General features: G+C 41.3%; 1 protein-coding gene across 5 annotated transcripts in view; it reads right to left on the bottom strand.

Annotated features, from left to right (window-relative positions):
• Positions 1-22,851, bottom strand: part of LOC132891467 (ribosomal RNA processing protein 1 homolog B-like) — a 125,765-nt gene that overhangs the window by 19,776 nt on the left and 83,138 nt on the right. For 2 of the 5 annotated variants that reach the window (XM_060929037.1, XM_060929040.1), the window contains exons 13-15: positions 3,386-5,256; positions 3,109-3,267; positions 777-846 (exon numbers count right to left, since the gene is read on the bottom strand). In XM_060929037.1, coding sequence (XP_060785020.1) covers positions 777-846; positions 3,109-3,267; positions 3,386-5,256 — 2,100 coding nt within the window. The remainder of the gene's footprint in view (positions 1-776; positions 847-3,108; positions 3,268-3,385; positions 5,257-22,851) is intronic. The other 3 variants (XM_060929038.1, XM_060929041.1, XM_060929042.1) reach the window with 2 other exon arrangements.

Genomic DNA, 22,851 nt, shown 5'->3' with positions numbered 1-22,851 from the left:
GTGTCAGAATTTGAAAAGTGCATTTTTGGAGCAACGTGCTGCCATCCAGATGGCATCTTTCTCAGGGAAGGCCTTGCTTATTTTAGTGAGATAATGCCAAACCACATTCTACACGTCTTGCAACCGCATGGCTTCATAGTCTGAGTCCAGGTGCTAAACTAGCTTGCCCGCAGTCCAGACCTGTCTCCCACTGAAAACATTTGGTGCATTATGAAGCACGAGACATGACAAAGGAGATTCTGAACTGCTGAGCAACTGAAATTGCATATCAGGCAAGAATGGGACAATATTTCTCTTTCAAAACTGCAGCAACTGGTCTCCTCAGTTCCCAAACATTTATAGAGTGGTGTTAAAAATAGAGGTGATGCAACACAGTGGTAAACATGCCCCTGTCCCAACCTTCTTGAAACATGTTGCTGACCTCAAATTCAAAATGAGCATATATTTTAAAAAAAACCACAATAAAATTTCTCCGTTTCAACATTTGATAAGTCATCTTTGTACTATTTTCAATGAAATATCGGGTTTCCATAATTTACAAATCACATTCTGGTTTTATTATTGTGTTTTACAGTGTCCCAACTTCTCTGGAATTGGGGTTGTACAATTTTTTTTTCTACTCACGTTGCATAATCATGGACCATGATTGTGTGTCAAAATGGCAATGAAATGATTTTTTTTGCAAGATTGCCCACACCTAATGATCACGAAGTAAAAAGAGAATAACTTTGACGTAATCGTTCAAAATGGCATCAGCAACTTTACAATGAACTTACCAGTGGTTTTATTGTTCCTGAGTCCAAAGGTCACTTTCTTAGTTTCTGATTTTGGAGTTTGGCATTTCTGCTTTAAAAAAAAAAAAAACATTTTATAATTGGTCAAATTGGATAACTTGAAGAAAACAAAAAGTTATTTCTGTAGCTATTGGAGGTCAAAAGGGTAAAAGGAATGCAATATAATCAGAATAATTAAGTTTTAAAAACCACTAATATCTTGAAATGACAATCTAGAATTGCATGAAGAAAATTAGCAGCCGATGAGGTTATAGTAACAACATGGGTGACGATGTTGACAAAGCTGTCTGCTTACATAGTGACTGGTGCTTTTCACTTGTGTGCAGCTAATGTATGTAGGTTTGTCCTGGAATATTGGGATAGTTCACCTGGATATTTCCCACTTTAGATAGCTGAAGCTTGGTCAGGCATGGAAGCATTCTGCTTTTGACAGAAATGTTTAAAGGACAACCCTGTTTCCAAAAACTTAAGCTGTGTAAACTGTAAATAAAAACAAATGTGGTGATTTGCAAATCATGGAAACCCTATATTTCATTAAAAGTAGAACAAGAGACAACATATCAAATGCTGAAACTGAGAAATTTCACTGTTCTTGAAAAATATATGTTCATTTTAAATTTAGTGCCAGCAATATGTTTCAGAAAAGCTGGGACAGGGGCAACAAAAATGCTTTGAAGAGAAGAAAAAAAAACAAAAAACTAGAAAAGCACTCAGAGAGCACGGACCTCTGCCAAGAATCCTTTAAAAAAATCCGGGATCCAGAAGGTGATCCGGATCACTGCCAAAAGTTAATGGATTGTTACTTGTGCCCAGTCACACCTCTGGAAAAAATTTCAGAGCAATCCGTTCATTACTTTTTCCGTAATGTTGCTAACAGACAAACCAACAAACAAACGCTACCGAAAACATAACCTCCTTGGCGGAGGTAAAAAACCTTAATTACATTACAGGCATTTAGCAGACGCCATTATCCAGAGTGACGTATAACATGCCCAGAGCAGCCTGGAGAGCAGTTGGGGGTTCGGTGCCTTGCTCAAGGGCACTTCAGCCATTCCTGCTGGTCCAGGGACTCGAACTGGCAACCTTTTGGTCCCAAAGCTGCTTCTCTAACCTTTAGGTCATTGCTTCCCCTTATCTAACAAGGAACGTTTCAGAAAAGTTGGGACAGGGGCAACAAAAGACCAGAAAAGTTGTGTAATGCTTAAAAAAATGGTAATTAGGTTAATTGGCAACAGGTCAGTAACATGATTAGGTATAAAAAGAGCATCCCAGAGAGGCGGAGTCTCTCACAAATAAAGATGAGGTGTTCACCGCTCTGTGTAAGACTGTGTGGACAAATAACGCAACAATTTAATTCAATTCCTGAGCCCATGCAGCGATTTCCATGACAGACATGTGTCTGCTTTTAATGCAGTGTTGCCTGAGGACCTGAAGATCACAGGGCATCCAGTGTCAGTTTTCAGCTTTGTCTCTTGCATACAAAGATTTCTCCAGATTATCTGAATCTTTTAATGCTATTATGTACCATACATGATGTGATCCCTAAATTCTTTGCAATTTTACATTGAGGAACGTTATTCTTAAATTGTTGCACTGTTTGCCCACACAGTCTTTCACACAGCGGTGAATCCCTCTCCATCTTTACTTCTGAGAGACTCAGCCTCTGTGGGATGCTCTTTTTATACCTAATCATGTTACTGACCTGTTGCCAATTAACCAAATTACCATTTTTTAAGCATTACACAACTTTTCTGGTCTTTTGTTGCCCCTGTCCCAACTTTTCTGAAACGTGATGCTGGCATTAAATTCAAAATGAGCATAGTTTTCAAAACGATAAGATTTCTCAGTTTCAACGTTTGATATGTTATCTTTGTACTATTTTCAATGAAATACAGGGTTTACATGATTTGCAAAATCAACACATTCTGTTTTTATTTACAGTTTACACAGCATCCCAACTTTTTTGGGAAATGGGATTGTAGATGAAATAATTTGTATTTAGACTGGCCAATCGTTTTGGAAACTGTACTGTAGCTAACGCAAGCTTGATTCGTATTCTCACCGAAAACAAACCCATTTGGGAATAGGACTGAACACAAAGTAACCTATATTTGTATTCCTACCGTCCCTTTTGGAAACGGGGTTGTAGACAACCTACAATCGAGCAGAGGATGCTGCTGGTCTGCATGAACCAGTGAATTAAGTAATGAACACACAGCAGGTCATGTGGGGTGGTGTGATACAGCCCGACATGAAGCTCTCCAGGACCCTCCACCTTTAAAATAAATAAATAAATAAATAAATAAAAATGTACCTTCACGCAGGCCAGAGGTGTGCTGCCTTTTGTTTGGGTTTTACAGTAGATTGGAGTGGGGGGCTTTATTAGACCCTGAAAGGAGACAAAGCCAGATTGTGGTGCAGCTTTTTCCAGCTTCAGCTTCTTGGGAGTGACTGATTTGGAAACCTCGATGCCCTGTTGCCAATAAACAAGGAAACATCACAAAATGGCATGTGTGTACACATCTGAGGTACAGAGGTGAGTCAGAGCTAAAATAGGTGTGCAGGACCTTAATAAAAATGTACAAACTTACACTGTTTTTAACTCTCCCTCCACCCATCTCTTCCTTTGCACGTCCATTACGCTGAGACGTTTCTGCCTCACCCAACTGTAGCCCCCTCTTCTTTTTCCCACTTTTCACTGGGGTGAGGGACTTGCTTCTCTGTGTGCAGATGTCATCTGATGGCACAGTACCTGGTACTTCTGTTCCTGCTTTCTCCTTTACAGTCTTCTTCAGAATGGGTTTTTCTTTTGCTTCTTCTTCAGGCCAACATTGTTTCTTCTGAAGTTTCTCCTTTTTCTGTGGTACTGGTTTTGTCAGAGCAGCTTCTACTGCTGGTTGTTTTTTAGTTTCTTCTTTTGAAGAAACCTGTTTCCTTTTCTTAGCTTTCTTCTCTAATTTGGGTCGAGACCATTCAGCAGCATTACCTTCATTATCATGAGTAGTAACGTGCGCAAGGTCTGCAGACACCCCAGGTTCTTTGACATTTAGTTCTTCCGGAAGTTTGCTCCCAGTTTCCTCTCTTGCCTTAATCTTTCTTTTCTTTGTCTTTACCATGAGAGTTTCTGATGTCTGAGCTTCAGCACTTGCCACTTCAACAGCAAGTGTTGGTAAATCTGTTGCCACCACCTCTGCACAGCTGTCTTGTGGTGTGGCATCTACTTCTTTCCCTACTTCCTGTGAGCTGCACATGAATTTCTTGCTCTTCCCCCTTTTCTTTTTGGTGATACTTGCCTTCAGTCTACACTGTGTTATGTCTTCCTCAGATGTAGGACAGGGATGTCTGCTGATTTCCTCATTATGTTCATCAATGTCCTCCAATATAGCTGGAGATTTAACTGCTACTTGAACTTCCTGTAAGCTGGACTTCAGTTTCTTTCTTTTCAACTTTTTTTGGGTGGTACTTGTCCCCAGTTGGCTTTGTGTTATGTGCGTGTTCTCCACTTCCTGAGGTGTGGACAGCTTTCTGATCACATCACCAGAGTTGTGTTCTTTCAGCAGAGCCTGGACTGCTGCTACTTCCCCAAATTCCTGGAAGCTTGAGCACAGTTTTTTGCTTTCCCTCATCTTCTTTCTCACCATAGTACTGGCCTCTGAATGACCAGGATCACCACCCTGGGATTTTATTTTGTCAACTTCTGCTTCTGTAGTCTCCAAGTGGCCGTGAAGAGAAATCTCCTCTTGTGGTATTTCCACAATCTGTCCATTGGTTTCTGTGTCCTTTTTCCCTTCTCCCTCATTCCTCCTTTTTTTCTTGTTTTTCTTCTTAGTTTTCTCCTGCGCAAGAGAAACACCACACTCAGTCTGTCCAGCTTCCACAGCACTTTCTACAAGTGATGCCATTTCAGGCTTATGATCTGCACAGCTCTGGCTTAATGCTTTTATATCTGTGCTAGTTTGAGTGCTCCGAACACCTGATGATGCTTTGAAACTTTTCTGCTTCATCGCTGCTTCACAACCGTCAGGCTGATTTTCTCCATCAGATTCATCTAAAACGAGCTGAAATTCATATGCTACTTCTTCCCCTACATCGTGTGAGTTTCGCTTCAGCTTTTTACTTTTCCTCTTCTTCTTGACAGTGACGCCAGGCTCCAGGTGGCTCCGAGAGTCTGATTCATTTTGCTGAAACATTGTTTCAACATCATCTTTTAATTCTGAGGTCTTCAGTTGGCCATCATGATGTTGGGATTGATCTTTCGGAACCACTCTTTCCTTTCCCGCATCTTTCTCTCTTGGAACTCCATCTGCCTTCAGTGTAACACATGATGTGTCCAGGGTTTTTTCTGCATCAGTAGGTTCTATATTCTCTTCATCCTTTTTCTCCATTTTCTTAAGGTTTTCTCTGGTATTGTTCAATGAGCCATCCTGCACTGAATAGCTTGGCTTCTGTTCATCCTGACAAGCTATTGGATGTGAGGGGGCAGAACAGATAGTGGAACATTAATCGGGACAAAAGACTGAAAGATTAAATCACAGCATCTCAGTGCAAAGTTTACAGAAAAATCAGCGTGGTGTAAATCAACAAAGCATGGTGACATACTGCACAACTCCAACATCTCAGCTGCGTTTCAGCCTGAGGGAAACCAGCCCTGTATTAGTGACCTGTGTATGATCTTAGTAGATTACAGAGTTGCACTGGACATTGGGAATGAGCTTGGATTTTCCTATTCTTCAAAAGCTTCAAGACTTGAAAAAAAAATGGACAAGGAATCAATTAATCATCCTAAATGAGGCCTAGAAATGAGAAGAGCTATTTCAAGGAAAAAAAAAATGAAATGAACAATGTGTTTGTTTGTCAATAATGTGTGAAACGGGGTCACGTGATGCAAATGGTGGAGTAGTAGCTCAACAAATAGCTTGCTACTGTTTTGGGATTTTATTTCAGATATAAAATAGCAAAAGGAAAGCAGAAGTCCCAGACGAGAGTTCGGAGAATGCCAAGCACTCAGAAAAAGCTCAACCTGACCGCAAAGTCCGCTAAATCTGGAGATGAGGAGTCACTCCAAGACAGCCAAACTAGCATGGCTGACAAGCCACCATTTCTGTGCCATGTCAAGACGGACAGCTTGGTCGATGGAATAACGACTGAAATGCTTAAAGGTGTGGAAGCCCCCTTTGATAAAAAGACTGACCCGATTCTTAAGAAATTCAAAGCTTGCTCATCCAGAATCACCACACTTGTTACATGGATTACCGAAGCAGAGGGCCGCATTTCAGACTCCAAAGATGTGGTAACAAACTACACTGCTAGAGTTGATGAAGTTGAGAGCAAGATGGAGGCAGCCTTGGATAAAACTGACGAGCTGGAGAACATGGAACGGCAGTGTAACATCCGCGTCATCATGCTACCTGAGCGCAGCAACCCCATATCTTTTTTTAAAAGCTGGCTGACAGAGCTACTGCTAGTTAGCTTCAAAGGTGGGGCTGTTAAACTAGACCGCTGCCATCACGCTCTCACCCGTCGTCCCCTCCCTGGACAGCAGCTTCATGCTGTTATCATAACAGTCCACAACTTTCAGGATAAAAGTTAATAATAATAATAATAATAATAAATGTTACATTTATATAGTGCCTTTCGCAAACTCAAGGTCGCTTTACATAGGTCAGAGAAAACACCAAAACAAATTATATTATAATAATAACAATAATAATAATAATAATAAATTAATTAATTTGAAAAAAAAAAGTTGCTAAAGAGTGGCGAGTTTATGCACTGGTGGAGAAATGTTCATGAAACAGAAAGGTTTTGAGATGAGCTTTGAAGAAAGGAAGGGAAGAGCAGTCACAGAGGGATTGAGGAAGGGAATTCCAGAGCTTGGGGCCATGGCACTGAAGGACCTGCCACCCAGGGTAGAGAGTGTCTAGTGCGAGGAACAGCAAGAAGATTACAGCTAGAGGATCTGAGAGAGCGGGATGGAATATAAGGGGTCAGGGGATCACAGATGTATGAAGGAGCAAGGTTATGAGAGCTTTGAATGTGAGTAGTATGATTTTATATTTAATTCTGGACAGAAAAGGTAGGCAGTGAAGCTGAGAAAGAATGGAGGTGATATGAGCAGATGGTTTGGTATGGGTGGGGAGTCTCGCTGCAGAGTTCTAAATGTATTGTAATCTTTGAAGGGATTTAGTAGGGAGGCCAATAAGAAGGGAGTTACAATAATCTAGGCAGGACATAATGAAGGAGTACACCAATGTTTGAACATCACTGGTGGAGAGAAAGGGGCGAAGGCGGGCAATGTTCTGGAGGTGGAAGAAAGCAGTCTTGGTGAGGAATTTAATGTGGGGATCAAAGCTGAGTGAGGGGTCAAGCAATATTCCAAGGTTTCTAACAATAGGTGAAGATTTAACAAGTGCACCATCGATGTTAAGACTGAAACTGGAGAATTTGGACAATGAAGATTTGAAGCCGGTAAGCATGATTTCTGTTTTATCTGTGTTAAGTTTTAGAAAGTTATTCTGCATCCACAACTTTAGGTCTGATAGACAGTCATTGAGGGAACTGGGGGGGGGGGGGGGGGGGGGGGGGGGTCGTCAGTGAGGGAGGATGTAGTGAGATATAATTAGATGTCAGTGTCGCAATGGAAGTTAAGACCATCGTTATGAATAATTTGGCCAAGGGGCAGGATGTACATAAGGAAAAGGAGGGTCCCCCAAGAACAGACCCCTGGGGGACACCACGAGTAATAGGGGACATGGAGGACTTATGTAAACCCAGTGTGACAAACTGTTGTCTGTTGGTGAGGTAGGACCGAAATCATTGGAGGACTGTGGTGGGGTTTACATTAGACCGTATCAGCGGATCATCAGATTAACGTTTTTAAAAACGGTTAGCGTGCATACAGCAACGCCAATACACGATTCGTGTGCACACAGCAACGCCAATACACGGATACGCTAATCACATGACTAATTAGGCGGCACGTAAGTTGAAATGTGTAAATTTCTCCTCAGCGGCTCGGCTCCGCAGGCATCCTGCGCTCCAAATCACTCCGCCCTGAACAGCGAGTGCCCTCTGGAGGGTGCGCACTCCGGCCCTGCGCAGCTCAGAGCGCGCGAGTGAAGCGCACGAGCAGTGATTCGGGACTGAGCCGCTGTGTGTGTGATCCCAGTGCATATCGGGCATGCGCAAGTCACTTACCACTTGCAAGTGGAAGGATGGCAAGCTTAAAGACAATCATAACTACACAATGGGCAGTATTTGCATCAGTATTTGCAGTATTTTCATACTTTTATACTCTTTAATGAAAGGTGATACAAGGTGGAAGTCCACACCGTTTTTCAGCAGTCGCGTCACATGACCAACGCCAGCGAATCAGGAAGGTGGATGTCACAGTGATGTTGTCCAATGACGATGTCAGCTAGAGCTCAGCACAGCGTATCCTCAATGTTTACACAGCACCGGACCAGACACGAACTGGGTTGAATACGTGGGCCCTGGCGGATTCCCGTTTCCCGGCGTTTTAATGTGAACGGACAGTGCATCCGTGAAGAAAACGAGACAGATACGTTCTAATGTAAACTTGGCCTGTGTCTGTGATACCAATATCTGACAGACAGGAGATGAGCGTGTCATGATTGATGGTGTCAAATGCAGCAGATAAGTCAAGGAGAATGAGAACGTTAAGTGAACCACTATCAGCAGACAGGAGGTGGTCATTTACCACTCACAGGAGAGCAGTCTCTGTACTGTGATGTGTGTGGAAACCAGATTGAAAGGGCTCATACAGATAGTTTTCAGAATGAAGTTGTGAAGCAATCACTCTTTCCAGTATTTTTGTTAAAAAGGGGAGGTTGGAGATCGGTCGATAAGTAGACAGTGAGGTTGGATCCAAATCAGGCTTCTTTAAAATGGGAGTAACTGCAGCTGTTTTGAGGGCAGTGGGAACAATACCAGAGTTGAGGCATGAATTAACCAACAATGCAATTGGTTCACAGACGATTGTGGAGTATGCCTTGAGTACAGGAGTTGGGGCAGGGTCAAGCTGACATGAGGAGGAGACTTAGTGATGATATTAGAGATAGAAAGAGAGTCAACAGTTGTGAAGTGGGTGAGTTTAGAGGAGGAGAATAAGGCGAGAAAAATAGAGCAGTAGGTTGAAAGCACTGGTAAATTTGGTTAATTTTGTCTTCAAAGAAATTTAAGAAAGCCTGACACTGTTCAGCTGTCTTGGGGTAAGCTGCCACAGGAGGTTTGAGAAGTTTATCAACAGTCCTAAACAGTGTTTTCAGCCTAGACTGAGAACCACTTGTTATTAATGAGTAGTAGTTAGAATGGGCAGCATTTAAGGCATCCCTATACTTATGAATATGCTCAGTGTAGAGCAACGAGGGGACAGTAAGACCGGTTTTCTTATGCAAACACTCAAGATGTCAGCCAGTGGTTTTCATTACTCTGAGTTCAGGGGTGAACAGGGACAGGTGTGGGTGACAGGGTCAAGCCTATTCTTTACAGGGGCTAAGGCCCTGTCCACACGGCAACGGATTCAGGTGAATCTGATAAAATTGTTTATCATTTCGGCCTGGCGTCCACACGGCACCGGCGTTTTGGGTGCCCCAAAATGAAATCTTTTGAGAACCGGTCCCAGAGTGGAAAAATATGGCAACGGCGCCGCTGTGAAGTCGTCTGGATGAGTAGAACGGATTTGTTTATGATGACGTCACAACCACATGACCGTCAGTGCTTTACGCCGGGTAGAAGTGTAACGAACTCGATGCGAGTGGTCAACAAATCCTATAACTTGGTTCATGAAACGCGCTTACAAAATATTTTCACTGTGAATATTTATTGTGTAATGGTGCAAAGTGAGAGAGAGAGAGAGAGAGAGAGAGAGAGAGAGAGAGAGAGAGAGAGAATAGCCCTTAGGGCAGAGTCTTTAGTCCAAATACTGCGGAAGCAGTACCAAACCGCGCATCGCCCGTGCGCTTTCCAAAAACAAAAACAATCCCGCCAGCAAAAATAGAAAAAATTAAAAAAAGGAGCGATCGCACCTCTTCAGATGTTGGTTTAAGTCTGACAATACATTCCTCAAAAAGGGCATAGAACAACAAAGTAATCCATCAACGTGTAGCATTCAATTTATTCCGGACCATTAAAGAATTCTGGAGGATATCAGAATGTTGGCGTACCGGCTTCCATCTACCCCCATTCATTCCCCTCTCTCTCTATCTACCCCCATTCATTCCTCTTTCCGCGTCTTTCGTTTTACACTACTGACTAATAATCAAAACTTTATGTGGCTAATGCTACAGAAGAAGGGGTTTATGCGCATGCGTCTACTTCTTCTATTGTTCTGGTGTCTCCGATGGGACCATCTTACAGTGCACGTAGAGGTGTGGCATGTGTATTGCATCGTTTTCAGCAAGCGTTGCATTGCCATATGTACCTGAAATTTTACTGATCCGTTGACCATGTGGACGCGATATTTAAAAAAAAAAATCTCGCCGTTGTCGTGTGGATGTAGCCTAAGTCATCCAACAAGCTAGAAAGAGTGTCATTATAAACGGCAACCAGACTGTCAGGGGAGGAGAGATCATCATGTAGATCAAACAAGGATGATGCCTGTATAGAAGCAGCAAAGAAGTTGTGGTTAATAGACCTAATATTCCGGTAGGTGACAGACGTTTTCTTAAAGGTGGGAGGAGGAATGGTAGTATGGAAGCTGCATACAATCAGCTTATGATCAGAGATACCAGAAACAGAGCCAGAGACATCATTTAGACCAGTGAAACAAAGCAGGTCAAGAGTGTGACCTTGTGTCGGTTGTGTCATGCTGTCTGTTGTTGCCCAAATGAGGATGGGTTCCCTTTTGAGTCTGGTTACTCTCGAGGTTTCTTCCTCATGTCGTCTGAGGGAGTTTTTCCTTGCCACCGTCGCCACAGGCTTGCTCATTGGGGATATATTAGGGACAAAATTAGCTCATGTTTTAAGTCGTTCAAATTCTGTACAGCTGCTTTGTGACAATGTTTATTGTTAAAAGCACTATACAAATAAACTTGACTTGATTGTGGGTGGGGAAGTCAACATGCTGCATCAGGTTAAAACAATCCAAAACAGAAGTGAACTCCGAGGTGTAAAAACATTTGGTATCAACATGGATGTTAAAGTCACCAAGCATGATTACAGCAGGACAAAGAGGTGAGATAACTAAGGAATTCATTCAATTAAAAAAAAAAAATTGGCAGATGGTTTAGGGGGCCAATAAACTAACAGCAGGATTAGGGGAGGGGTTGAAAATCTTTAAAGCAATGTATTCAAAAGATGTCACACTGTGTTAGTTCTTTAACAGTCAGATCCGAGAGATACACAACAGCCAACCCACCCCCTCTCCCTACTGATCTGGGTTTAGATAAGTAGGAATAACCAGGGGGAGTCAGCAAGTTTAAGTGTGTGCATTCACCAGGTTGTTGCCAGGTTTCAGAGAGACAAAATATGTCCATTTTCTTCTGGAGGATGAGGTCATTGATTAACGAGGTTTTATTAGCAGTGGCTCGTGCATTCAAGTGGGTGATGTTAAAGTAACGACAAATTGAAGAGGAAGGAGCGGTCAGTATAGGAATACGATGAAGATGGTCATGATTTCTTCCCCTGCTGGCTTTTTTCAGGGGTCGACGAGCATAAGTACATTGAGTTGGAATTTGAGCATCACGTCTGTAGATAAGTGACGGTCCTCTTTTGCAGCGGTGTATGTAATGTGGGCAATGAGTAATTCCAAGTGAGTGGCATAGGTTACAAGATGCCGCATCCAGAGGGGCGTGACGACGGAGTAGTTTGAGATCAGCCGAGGTGTATAAAGGCTGCATTGCCAGATGGTAAAAAAAGTACACATGCACAGCACAACACCAGAGCATGAAAAGGTGGACTGAGAAGGCTTTAATCCAAACACCAGCAAATGCCAGACAGTAGAACTGTCACATATATAACACCACCATGCTAACACTGCATGTTAGCCAACCAAACTCCCAACACAACCCAGCAAGAACTATGATCAACGCAAGTTTAATATGCTTACCACAGAAACACACTGGCGACAACAACGAGGCAAGAGGGTAAAGAGACACTCACCACAGATGTAGTCACTGTGGAGAAGGAAGAGGGCTCATACAGGGGAGAAGCAGGTGTGCTAGGAGACAGACAGTAGTAGACTGGCAGAGCAAGTGTACAGTCCAGTAAACATCAGCAATAGCAGCAATTTAGTCCAAAGTATCAGCAAAACACCAGATAGTAAAGGTGAAAGTAATCTGATCGTGTCCTAGGAGTTCCCCAAAACAAAAAACAGTTGCGAAAAAACACCAGAGAGTAGCGGTAGCCAGATGCGCACAGTGTTCACTCAACCAGAAATGTGGGGATCAAGTTCAGATCATTCAAGCAACAAGGAAAGCTGAGGCTCTACCTTACGAGGGTGCCTGAATCATGATATTCGAGGATTTCTCTGCAGCTGTTGTGAAGACGCTACAAGAGTTTTACCCGGTTAAACAGCAGCTTAAGGAAAGGGGGATCATCTTCGCCATGCTGTATCTGGCTGTCCTCAGAATTAAAACACAACAGACAGGAGCTGTTCTTTAAGCAGCTGGAGGATACTGCAACATTCCTGGAAAAATTGTCTCAGCCCAGAGGGTCACTTCCCCACTTGTCCACGGAATGAAGACATCTTTCTGCATTTCATCATGCATACAGATATGGTCTAATGCTGACCCTTAAAGATAATGTAAGGCTTGGTTGATACTTGGAGTCGGTGAGCATATAATTCATTATTTTGACATTTGTCTTGGTGGCGCCGTCACCTCCTTGTCTTTATTTTTCCTGAGTTACTGGGGAATTTAATATGTTAAATTGCATGTAACACAGTGATGCCTCTGACACACACGCACGAGAGTTGTGTCCAAGTCTCCCCCTGACCCCAATGCTGTAGTGACTTTTCTCCACCCCCCTTTAAAAAAATATTTTATTGGTTAAGGAATCTTATTTCCATGTTTATTAAATTTTGTTAAATCTGGTCATTTATATCAATAGAGCTGTAGGCCAGCAGTTGAAGTGTGTCTACCGAATAATTTAAGTGTTCAGGTTGGGAAAAGGTTTGAAACTGGTCCAGCATCTTCCTCTATACAAGTAGCGAAGCTAGCTTACGCCCTTAACGGGTGTAAAAGGCCAAAGTCTGACCTCCAAGTTTGTCTGCTGTTTTTATCTTTTGATGTTTGTACATAGTTCTGTTTTTAAAGTTGGCAAAGCATCCTGTTTGATTGTGTGTTCATATTGTTTGTCTCTGTTTAGTTTCTGTGAGCCCTGGATGCAATCTACATTCTCATATTTGTATAGCCAAGATACTTTTCGTAATATAAAATGGTGAGTGACAAACCCACACTAATAATCTGCAGCTAGAATGTGAGCGGGATACACAACCTTATTAAGAGGAAAAAAATTCTAAGCATCTTAAAAAAGGAACATGTTCACATAGCCCTTTCGCAAGAAACTCATCTGTCAACTATTGAACATTCCAAGTTAAAACGAGACTGGGTAGGTCAGGTGCTCAGTTCATATTTTAGTAGCAAAAGCAGAGTAATATAAATTACTATTTATATTAATAAATAGGCACCTGCTCCTGTCTGATGTCCAACTATTTCAGATAAATCTGGTACATTTGTTATGGTAAAGGGCCGTCTTCATGGCCAGATAGTGTCATACTTGAACATATTTTTTCCACCTGTACAATCTAATGATAATCTCCTGTGTTTTTTCTAAATTTGCTGATTTGATTACTGAGAACACTGTGATAGCTGGGGATTTTAACTGCTACTTTTCTTCAAAGATAGATCGATCTCCGCCTGTGGAAAGTCCAACGTGTAAAAGAGCCAAAATTATTCAGATACTTGCATCGAACTTGGCCTAGTTGATGCTTGGTGTGTTTTACATCCCAAGGGCAAGGAATTCACATTTTACTCAACTGTACATAAATCAAGTAGTAGAATTGACTTTCTTCTAACCCATAAAATACCATTGGGTAATATAAAGTACTGTAGTATTGGGAGATATTCTAGCAGACCATACACCCACTTTTATTGGCTTAAGTCATTTAAATTTAGACTCCCAGAGCCAACCTTGATGTTTTTTTTTTCTGAACCATGACCCTAATTTTAAAAAATTTCAAATAAATAAATACATTTTTTATTATTATTATTATTATATAAAGAAAATAAGACCCCTGATGAGTCTCTTGGACTGGTATGGGATACCACAAAAGCTTACATTTGTGGTGTAATTATATATATATACACACACACACACACACGAGTGATTCCACGCTTATGGGTACTGAATTGGGGACATGAACTTATTTTAAAAAATTCACCTAAAACCATTTCTTTTTTTACCATCAGGTCACAAAACATGTAATCTTTAATGAATGAGATGTTAAAAGATAACTTTAATTTTCTGAGACGTAATAAAAACATATTTATATGCCAAAGTCAGAACGTAACAGAAGTGTTGTGGACATATATATTCTCAATTTTAACAATGTAGAATTACTTTTTGAAACATAGGAAGGTGATGTTTTAGCAAATATAATTAATAACCATGTGTAGTAGAATAAACATACACATTCTTTCAATAAGATTAACATGGTATATAGCTAGATTGTAATTAATTTGTAATAGATGCGAGATGGACAATCGTAACAGAAGTAATGTAACAGACATCATTTTGGAACTCATAGGCTTGACTTTGGCATATAAATATGTTTTTATTACATCTCAGAAAATTAAAGTTATCTTTTAACATATCATTCATTAAAGATTACATGTTTTGTGACCTGATGGTAAAAAAAGAAATGGTTTTAGGTGAATTTTTAAAAATAAGTTCATGTCCCCATTTCAGTACCATAAGCGTGGGTGGAATCACTCATATATATATATATATATATATATATATATATATATATATATATATATATATATATATATTTTAAAGTTCATCAGATGGAGATGAATTATATTTAGTCTGAAGTTCTAGCACCAGTTTTCTTTGCTCCCCTTCTACATTTCTTTTTAATCCCAGATATATATCTGGGATTAAAAAGAAATGTAGAAGGGAGCAAAGAAAACTGGTGCTAGAACTTCAGACCAAATATAATTCATCCCCATCTGACGAACTTTAAAATTACATACAGACAGTCAGAACTGCCTTAGAGACTTTGTCAACAAAGAAAGCTGAAAAATCTATGGGTTTTTTTTTTTAAGGATGTACAAATTTGTTAAACCCAATCGCTATTTGGCCAATCTTCTGCATAATGGAGCTTATACCTAGAATATTTCAAGCATTAGAGATTCGCAGGGTACTACAATAATAAGAAATCAATAATATTTTTAAATTATTCTACAAGCAATTATCACAGTTTAATCTACACTCTAAGATATATATATACATATACACACACACACACACACACACACACACACACATATATATATACACACACTTTTTTTTTAAACAAAGGTTGATTTACCACAAATGAGTCAGTCATTTGTGACTCTACTGAGAGAGTCAGAAGAGAGAGAATCTATGTAGGCCATTGACTCAAAGTTAAATTAAAAACTGCATTCAATTATTCCCCAACAATAAAGCTCCGAGCCCTGATAGTTTTAATACAGAATTTTATAAAAACTAACACCATTCTTGTCAACACACTGTTTGAAATGCTGCAAGCCTCATTGGGTCCCTCCCTCCATCCCTAATGGAGGCTAATATATCCTTAGTATTGAAAAAGGGTAAGCCAGTAGAAGAGTACTCTTCATATAGGCCTATATCTGTTTTAAATTTGGATACGAAGCTTCTGGCAAGGGTCCTGGCTTCACGCTTGGAAAATGTCCTCCCTGCTAGCATTACTAATGACCAGACTGGTTTTATTCAAGGGAGGTTTTCTTTTCATAAATATAAGATGATTACTCAATATCATTCAGCACTCCTCGATGTGCAGCCTTTCTTGACGCTGAGAAAGCTTTTGATCGACTGAAGTGGCCCTACCTTTTTTGCACGCTTCATAAATTAGGACTGGGGGAGTACTTTATCAAATGGATTCAGAGCTTGTATACTTCACCTCTTTCTGCTGCAATTACTAATGGGCTCAGGTCTAGTAACTTTAGTAATGAACGGGGTGCTAGGCAGGGCTGCCCCCAAGCTCATTGTTATTTGCTCTGGCTCTGGAACGCTTTGCCATCAGGGATCACATTAATGCAGAAACTGTGCATTTTTATGCACAAAAATGGCAAGCAAGCCCCCGGTTGGTGAGGAAAATGGGCATGCCTTGCCGGCTGGGATAAGTGAAATGCCCCAAAACGTGGATTTGACTGTGGAACGGAAAAGGATATGAGCTAAATGGACTAAGGAGGATAAACTGTTGTTTGAGTGCTATGTCAGGTGTGTTATGCTGGAGGAAAAAGGCTACAGGAAGCACATGCTTCAGATTTGGAAGGGCAGTAAACCACCCGAACGTTTTAAGAATGTCAGCGAACAACGTCTAGCTGACCAGATTAGGCAGATAAAGTCAAGTCAAGTTTATTTGTATAGTGCTTTTAACAATAAACATTGTCACAAAGCAGCTTTACAGAATTTGAACGACTTAAAACATGAGCTAATTTTATCCCTAATCTATCCCCAATGAGCAAGCCTGTGGCGACGGTGGCAAGGAAAATCTCCTCCAGACGACACGAGGAAGAAACCTCGAGAGGAACCAGACCCAAAAGGGAACCCATCCTTATTTGGGCAACAACAGACAACATGACTAACATTAACAGTCCTAACATAAAAAGTCAGCTTCGTTGATGCTATAAACCCCCCACTGACAGAAACCCAAGCGCAAAACTGTTCACAACAACCGCAGTCGTCAGCAAGTCAACTGCAGTCCCAAAGTCAGCAAGTCAACTGCAGTCCCCAGCCACAAAAGCACCACTGCAAGAGTCCAGAGCGTCCTCCAGGCGCGACCCCCAACTGTCCACATGGGGCCGCCCTCCACAGGAGTGATGCAATCATAAAGAAGAAAAAAATGGTTGGAAGACTTGGAACAAGAGTATTAAGATCAGAAGTAGAGGAGACGGAGGAAACACCCGCGGGTCGTGAGCATCCACAGAATACGGATATGGACGTACAGAACAGGACAGACGCAACAGCTGGTAGAGAGGAAGAAGCTGTGTGTGTGTGTGTGTATATATCTGTAGAGACTGGCGAGGCTGATGAGGACGGTGACGAGGAGGAGGTGGATGAGGAGATACGCAGAATACGCGATCGGCTGATAGAAGTGCTGCGAGGAGGGAAAGAAAGCAGTTACGACCACGAAAGGCATGTAACAGGAAACAGGTGAAGGAAGAGACAGAGAAAGTTAATAAAGCAGTGTTACTGATCCCCACATCCAATGTAACAGAAACCAATGACCTGCTGTATGCCGCCGCATATGTCACCACCAAGAGATTGGGGAAATTGAAGGAAAAGATAACTAGGAAGAAAGATGAACTGTTTTGGAAAAGAAGAATAAAGGGTAATATTGTCCGATGGCGTAAAGACCTGAGCAGGCTTGAGGAGGTAAGGAGGGGCAAGAGGAAACTCAAAGGAGATAAGACGTATATGGACTGTAAATACAAACCTGTGGACAAAGGCACTTTAGTTGTGTGTGACATGTTGAAACAAAGGATAACAGCGGGAGGTGTGAAGATCAAAAGATACGAAGAATGATGTCTATAATTTCATCAGAACAATCTGTTTAGAATGAACCAGATGATGTTCTATGAAGAGCTAGATGGGAAAGTAGGCAAGCCAACTGAAACACCAGACCCTGAGGAGGTGACAAGATTCTGGAGTAAAATTTGGTCAGATGAAAATCACATAACGAAGGTGCCCCTTGGCTAAATGACGTGGAAGAGGAGTTGAAAGAAACACCCGTGCAGCAAGAAATAGAGATTACGAAAGATGATGTGTAGAAAGGTATTGCCAAGATGGCAAATTGGAAAGCACCTGGACCAGACTTAGTCCAAGGCTTTTGGTTCAAACGGATGCCTGGGTTACATGAGAGAATTTCTGAACAGCTGCAGATGTGTGTGGAAAATCAGGATGTACCAGACTGGAAAGTTACAGGAAAGACAGTGTTGATACAGAAAGACCCATCAAAAGGGAATGTTGTGAGTAACTAAGGAGGAAAAAAAACAAAACAAAAAAACCCCTGAATACCTACCAAACAAACAAATATCTGAATAGTCAAATATTCGGGTCTATAATCTAACATTTTTCTGCCTATAAACATACTTTGACACCTCTAATTTGAGATAACGTATATAATTTCACCAAAACTAAGAAAAAAAATTTTAATTCTAAAATTTCTGCAAAGGTAAAAATGAGCTAGTTAAATGAGCCAAGTTTGATTACTTAACCCATTTAACCAAGTAAAAATAAGCCTAGTCTAACAAACATGGCTGTAATATGGTCAGTATACAGTACCAATGAAAAGTCTGGACACACCTAATTCAAGGTTTTTCTTTATTTTTATTAATTAAAAGTCACTTCATGTCTTAAAGTAATGGAGGTCGTTTCTCTTTACTTAGTTGAGCGATTCTTGACATAATATGGTTAGTACAGTTGTGGAATAAAGCTATTTACTGTATAATCTCAAATGCATTAAGACGGCAAGAAACTTGCCTACTAATTAACTTTTGATGAGGCACACCTGTTAATTGAAAAGCATTCCTGGTGACTACATCATGAAGTTGTTTAAGGTAATGCTAATAGCGTGCAAAGTGTCGAGGTAAACACTAGATACTTTGAAGAATCTAAAATATCAAGTTTTTTTTAACCACATAATTCCATGTATATGTTCCAGAGATTATTTCATAGTTTTGATGCCTTCAGTATTGTTCTACAATGTAGAAAATGGTCACAATACAGAAAAAACTATGAATGAGTAAAGTAGGAGTGTACACATTTTTGACTCGTACTGTATGTAAAAAGGTACACTATTTCAGTTACTGTGCTTTTCTAGTGCAGTGAACATTATGCATCATCAAGTTGCTGGTTATATGCTGTTGCATAACGCACAAAAGCCTGACAGATTTCATTTGTAAAAATTATAAATTTGAGTATAAATTAGCCACAATGAATACATTTCAAATTTAGACATTAAAACAAAACTCACTGAATTAATCAGTGATTACTTTCCCACTGATAATCAAGTGGACAACAATCAGTCAAGAGAGCACATGAAGCTACTGTTCATTAAAAGTCATGATTGACATTAACTCATAATGAAATTAAATGTAAATAAAATAGATAGTAGGATGGTTTCCCAGGCCATCACACATTTAATATCGCAGTTATTTCCCTGAAAAGGGTTCAAAAAAAGTTACACGTGAGGGAAATTTAGTGGATGAACATTCCTATTCTCTGTTTCTCTGTATGTTGAGCTCAAGTGGCCTAGTGTACTGAGAAAGTTGTTTTTCCCATGTTGTAATCGCCTTTCTGTGGCCCTGGTGGTGATAAGCAGGGTGCCTGAGTTCTCCCTAACTACGCATCTGCCTGCATATATCAGAGCATTCCAGGTGCACGCTGTAGCAGAATTTCATAGAAAATCTTGAGCCAATCACATACAGATGCGAGCAGTAAGCGAATGCCTTTTAGAGTATAATAGATAACAGCCACAAAAACACAACTTGGAGTGCGCATACTTTCGGCATCATCAGAAGTGGTGTCCTCTTCTTCTTCTTTTTCCTTTCCTATTTTATATATCTGTTTTATATGACCTACTATAATAAATAACTGAAAAGACAACTGCTAAGCGTTCTGAAGTGTTTATTAGAAGTTTCCATTACAATTTGGCATCCCTGGGTGGGCCCTACGCGTCTGATCCTCAGATGACGGGACACTCCCAAGGCTACAGTGAGGAGCTGAGAACTCGGACGAGAGACCAGACCGTCAGGGCTCACCGAACCAGTAAGTGATAACTTTGCATTCTTGTGTAAAGAAATTAGTGGAAACAGTATTTAAAGACTGATACAAGAGACGGACAGAGATTGTCCCAGTCAAGGAAGACTGATATAAGAGACGGACAGAAGTTTGTCCGAGCCCAGGAGGACTGCTTAGCTGTGGTACCATCAATATGTTTGCAGAAACGGATAAAACACAATTTTGAGACAATAAACCATGAGTAGTTTATTGGGTTGTGTAAGAGAAAATCCGCCTAAGTGACGACTGGGTAATAGCTCACCTACTTGAGAGGGGGAAGTACAGGTACATGTTTCGACAGATTCACGTTCAGCGATTTGTAACTGGGAAAGAATTGAATCTTGCTCCCTTTGTTCTGTGTGAACAACTGGCCCGTCGTAAGAACGGGATAGAGCGGTTCGATCACGAAATCGCCAAGACACACCAGAGTGCACGCAAAATATTGATGAATTAACAGAGTACTGTCCTCCTCCAAATTCTGAAACAAAGAAATAGATTTTGTACACATGCATGAGTTGTCTTTGAGGTTGTTGTGCTAAATGATACCTACTTTTAGCTTAAGGCAAATGTCAGATAAATTGTTTACTAATAAGAACATGCCTAAAGGATTATTGTGTCGCATTTTTGGACATAGTCCAACCTGTTCTTCTTGTGATCCTAATTTAAAAAAAAAAAAAACACTCAGCCATTGTCGTCATAACCTATTGATATAACAGTGTACAATGAGGAACAGAAATGGTAAGTTAGGGAAAGAAAAGAAAAAGCATGTAAGTATGAGGCTACATGTGCTATAATAAGAATTGGGTGTTCCTATGACAGCCCAAACATCCAGTTTATGAAAACCTTGTATGGCAAGGATTATTTGGCACAGTTTGACATATGGGTAAAGGACTTAGGATTTCCTGAGAAAGGTAGTTTTAGTCCCAGGCAGAAAGAACAGTTAGAAGAAAAGTTGAAACGGAAGGAAAAAGAAGAGTCTGCACATAATGCTAAGTTCTTAGGGGACTGGAGGGCGTTTTCTGCATGGAAAGAAGAAACGCTTAAGAGAGAGTACAAAAGAGAGAAACGACAGGCAGGGCTCTCACCCTCTTCTCAGTGTTTGAAATTTCAGATGGACCCTGACCTGGAGTCCGCCTCACCAAAAGTCTGAAGTCCTTCATCTTCCAATGGTGGAAGTGGCTAGAGCTGACAGCGTGCTTCTAGTCCACAGACCCTGGACGACAGCTGACATGAAGGAAAGCATGGCTTCTCTTCCCAATATGAGAGAGGTAGGAGGAAAGAGATTTGGTAACGAACTGTTGATGTTTTGCAGAGAATTCCGACCGACCATCCATGAACTTCGCTGCCTAATCATGACCAAGATGGGTATAGATTGGGTTTCCAGAGAGTGGCCAGAAGCTGACCAGTGGATGGCAATAGTGAGTATAGAAATACCCTCACTGCTCTCTGTGCTTGTCTGATCGAAGCTTTTCCCTTGAACATAGACATTACTAAGATCAGTATGTGTAAGCAAGATGGTGGTGAAGTGGTGTCAGCGTTTCTCGCTCGTCTCACCACCATGCACGAGAAACACAGTGGCCTGACCAGTCCCGTGACCCTGGCTGGAGTGGAAGGCACTCCTGAGGTCTGGGAAGCACATCTGCGGAACAGTTTCATGAACGGTATGAATCCAGCAGTGGCCAAGTCAGTAAAGCAGCTCTGTCTCTTGTGGGAAACCACCAGCCTCACCAAGATCGAGCAGTACGCTGTGCATGCAGAAAGGCTGCTGAAAGAGAAGGAGAAGACAAAGTCAGCACAAAGAGACCAAGACCTACACGCCGCCACTCTCTTCTCCAGACTGTTCAACCTGGACAAAGAGGAAGAGGTTGAGGTAGGGGCCGAGGCAGGATGACCTGGGGTGACTCGTCCTGGATAAAAGGCACAACCTGCTACAACTGTAATCAGAAGGGACACATTGCTCGAGATTGTCTCCACAGTAGCAGCCAGAGGCCCCATGAGGAGTACAGCAAAGCAGACTGACGGGCAGACTCTGGGAACGGGCCCCGCACAGAGAACAGGGGAGGTAACACACACACACACACACACACACGATGATACACATACGAGCATTCACATAACGTTAAACACATTAGTAGCAGCACCTGCATGCAACAGCAAGACTACACAGAAATGCCCGATACACCAGTCAAGATAGATACACCTGAAGTTGCATTAAGTTTGTTAATATACACAACTACTCCCTTCTCTGAACTCCCTTGTATGCCCTTCACTGTATGTGGGCATGTGTTAACCTTTTTAGTAGATTCTGGAGCAAGACACTCAGTGATGCAACATGGGGTACTTCCAGTGGACCCACCGCTCAGCTCAAATTCTATTCAGACAATGGGCATCTCAGGACGACCTGTGACCGAAACTTTCTCAGTCAACCTCCCGTGCAAAAGCGAGGGAGGAATAGTAACATCCCACTCATTCCTTATCTCACATACATGTCCAGTAAATTTGTTAGCACGCGATTTATTGTGCAAATTAGGAGTAAATCTCACATCCACTCCAGATGGACTAACTATTGAAGTAAGTGAAATGTGCGGTGTGCAGTATGGTCTTGGAAGCCCCCTGTATGTGTATGTCTGGCGGCTCTGCTCAGATCAACTCACACAAACTCCCAAACACTTTGTACAGCTCGCACACTTGAACACCTCATCAGTTGACACAGATTATATGAAAGAGGAAGATTTACATTGCACAGCACATGTTCACCAAGGGCAAGATGTAGAGTTTGAAAAGACTTGGTTTGCAGACCCCGATGTATGTGAAAGATTGACCCTCAAAACTATGTATTGGTCTAAACATTATTGCGCTGCGCAGGTCCATTTTACTCATTGTCCAAACAGCTGCATCAATGTTCATCGCAGTGTTCTCAAACATGTTATATGTGGCCTCATGTCAGAGGACTCTGAGGTCGACTGCTGCCAACATGATTTCTTTGACATCATTAATTCTATACCCCATGTCTCATTAGCGAAGC

Source organism: Neoarius graeffei, chromosome 9 (assembly GCF_027579695.1).
Source record: "Neoarius graeffei isolate fNeoGra1 chromosome 9, fNeoGra1.pri, whole genome shotgun sequence".
Lineage (NCBI taxonomy): Eukaryota > Metazoa > Chordata > Actinopteri > Siluriformes > Ariidae > Neoarius > Neoarius graeffei.
The sequence above is the reverse complement of the archived record's forward strand: the minus strand, read 5'-3'. Positions and strand labels throughout refer to the sequence as shown.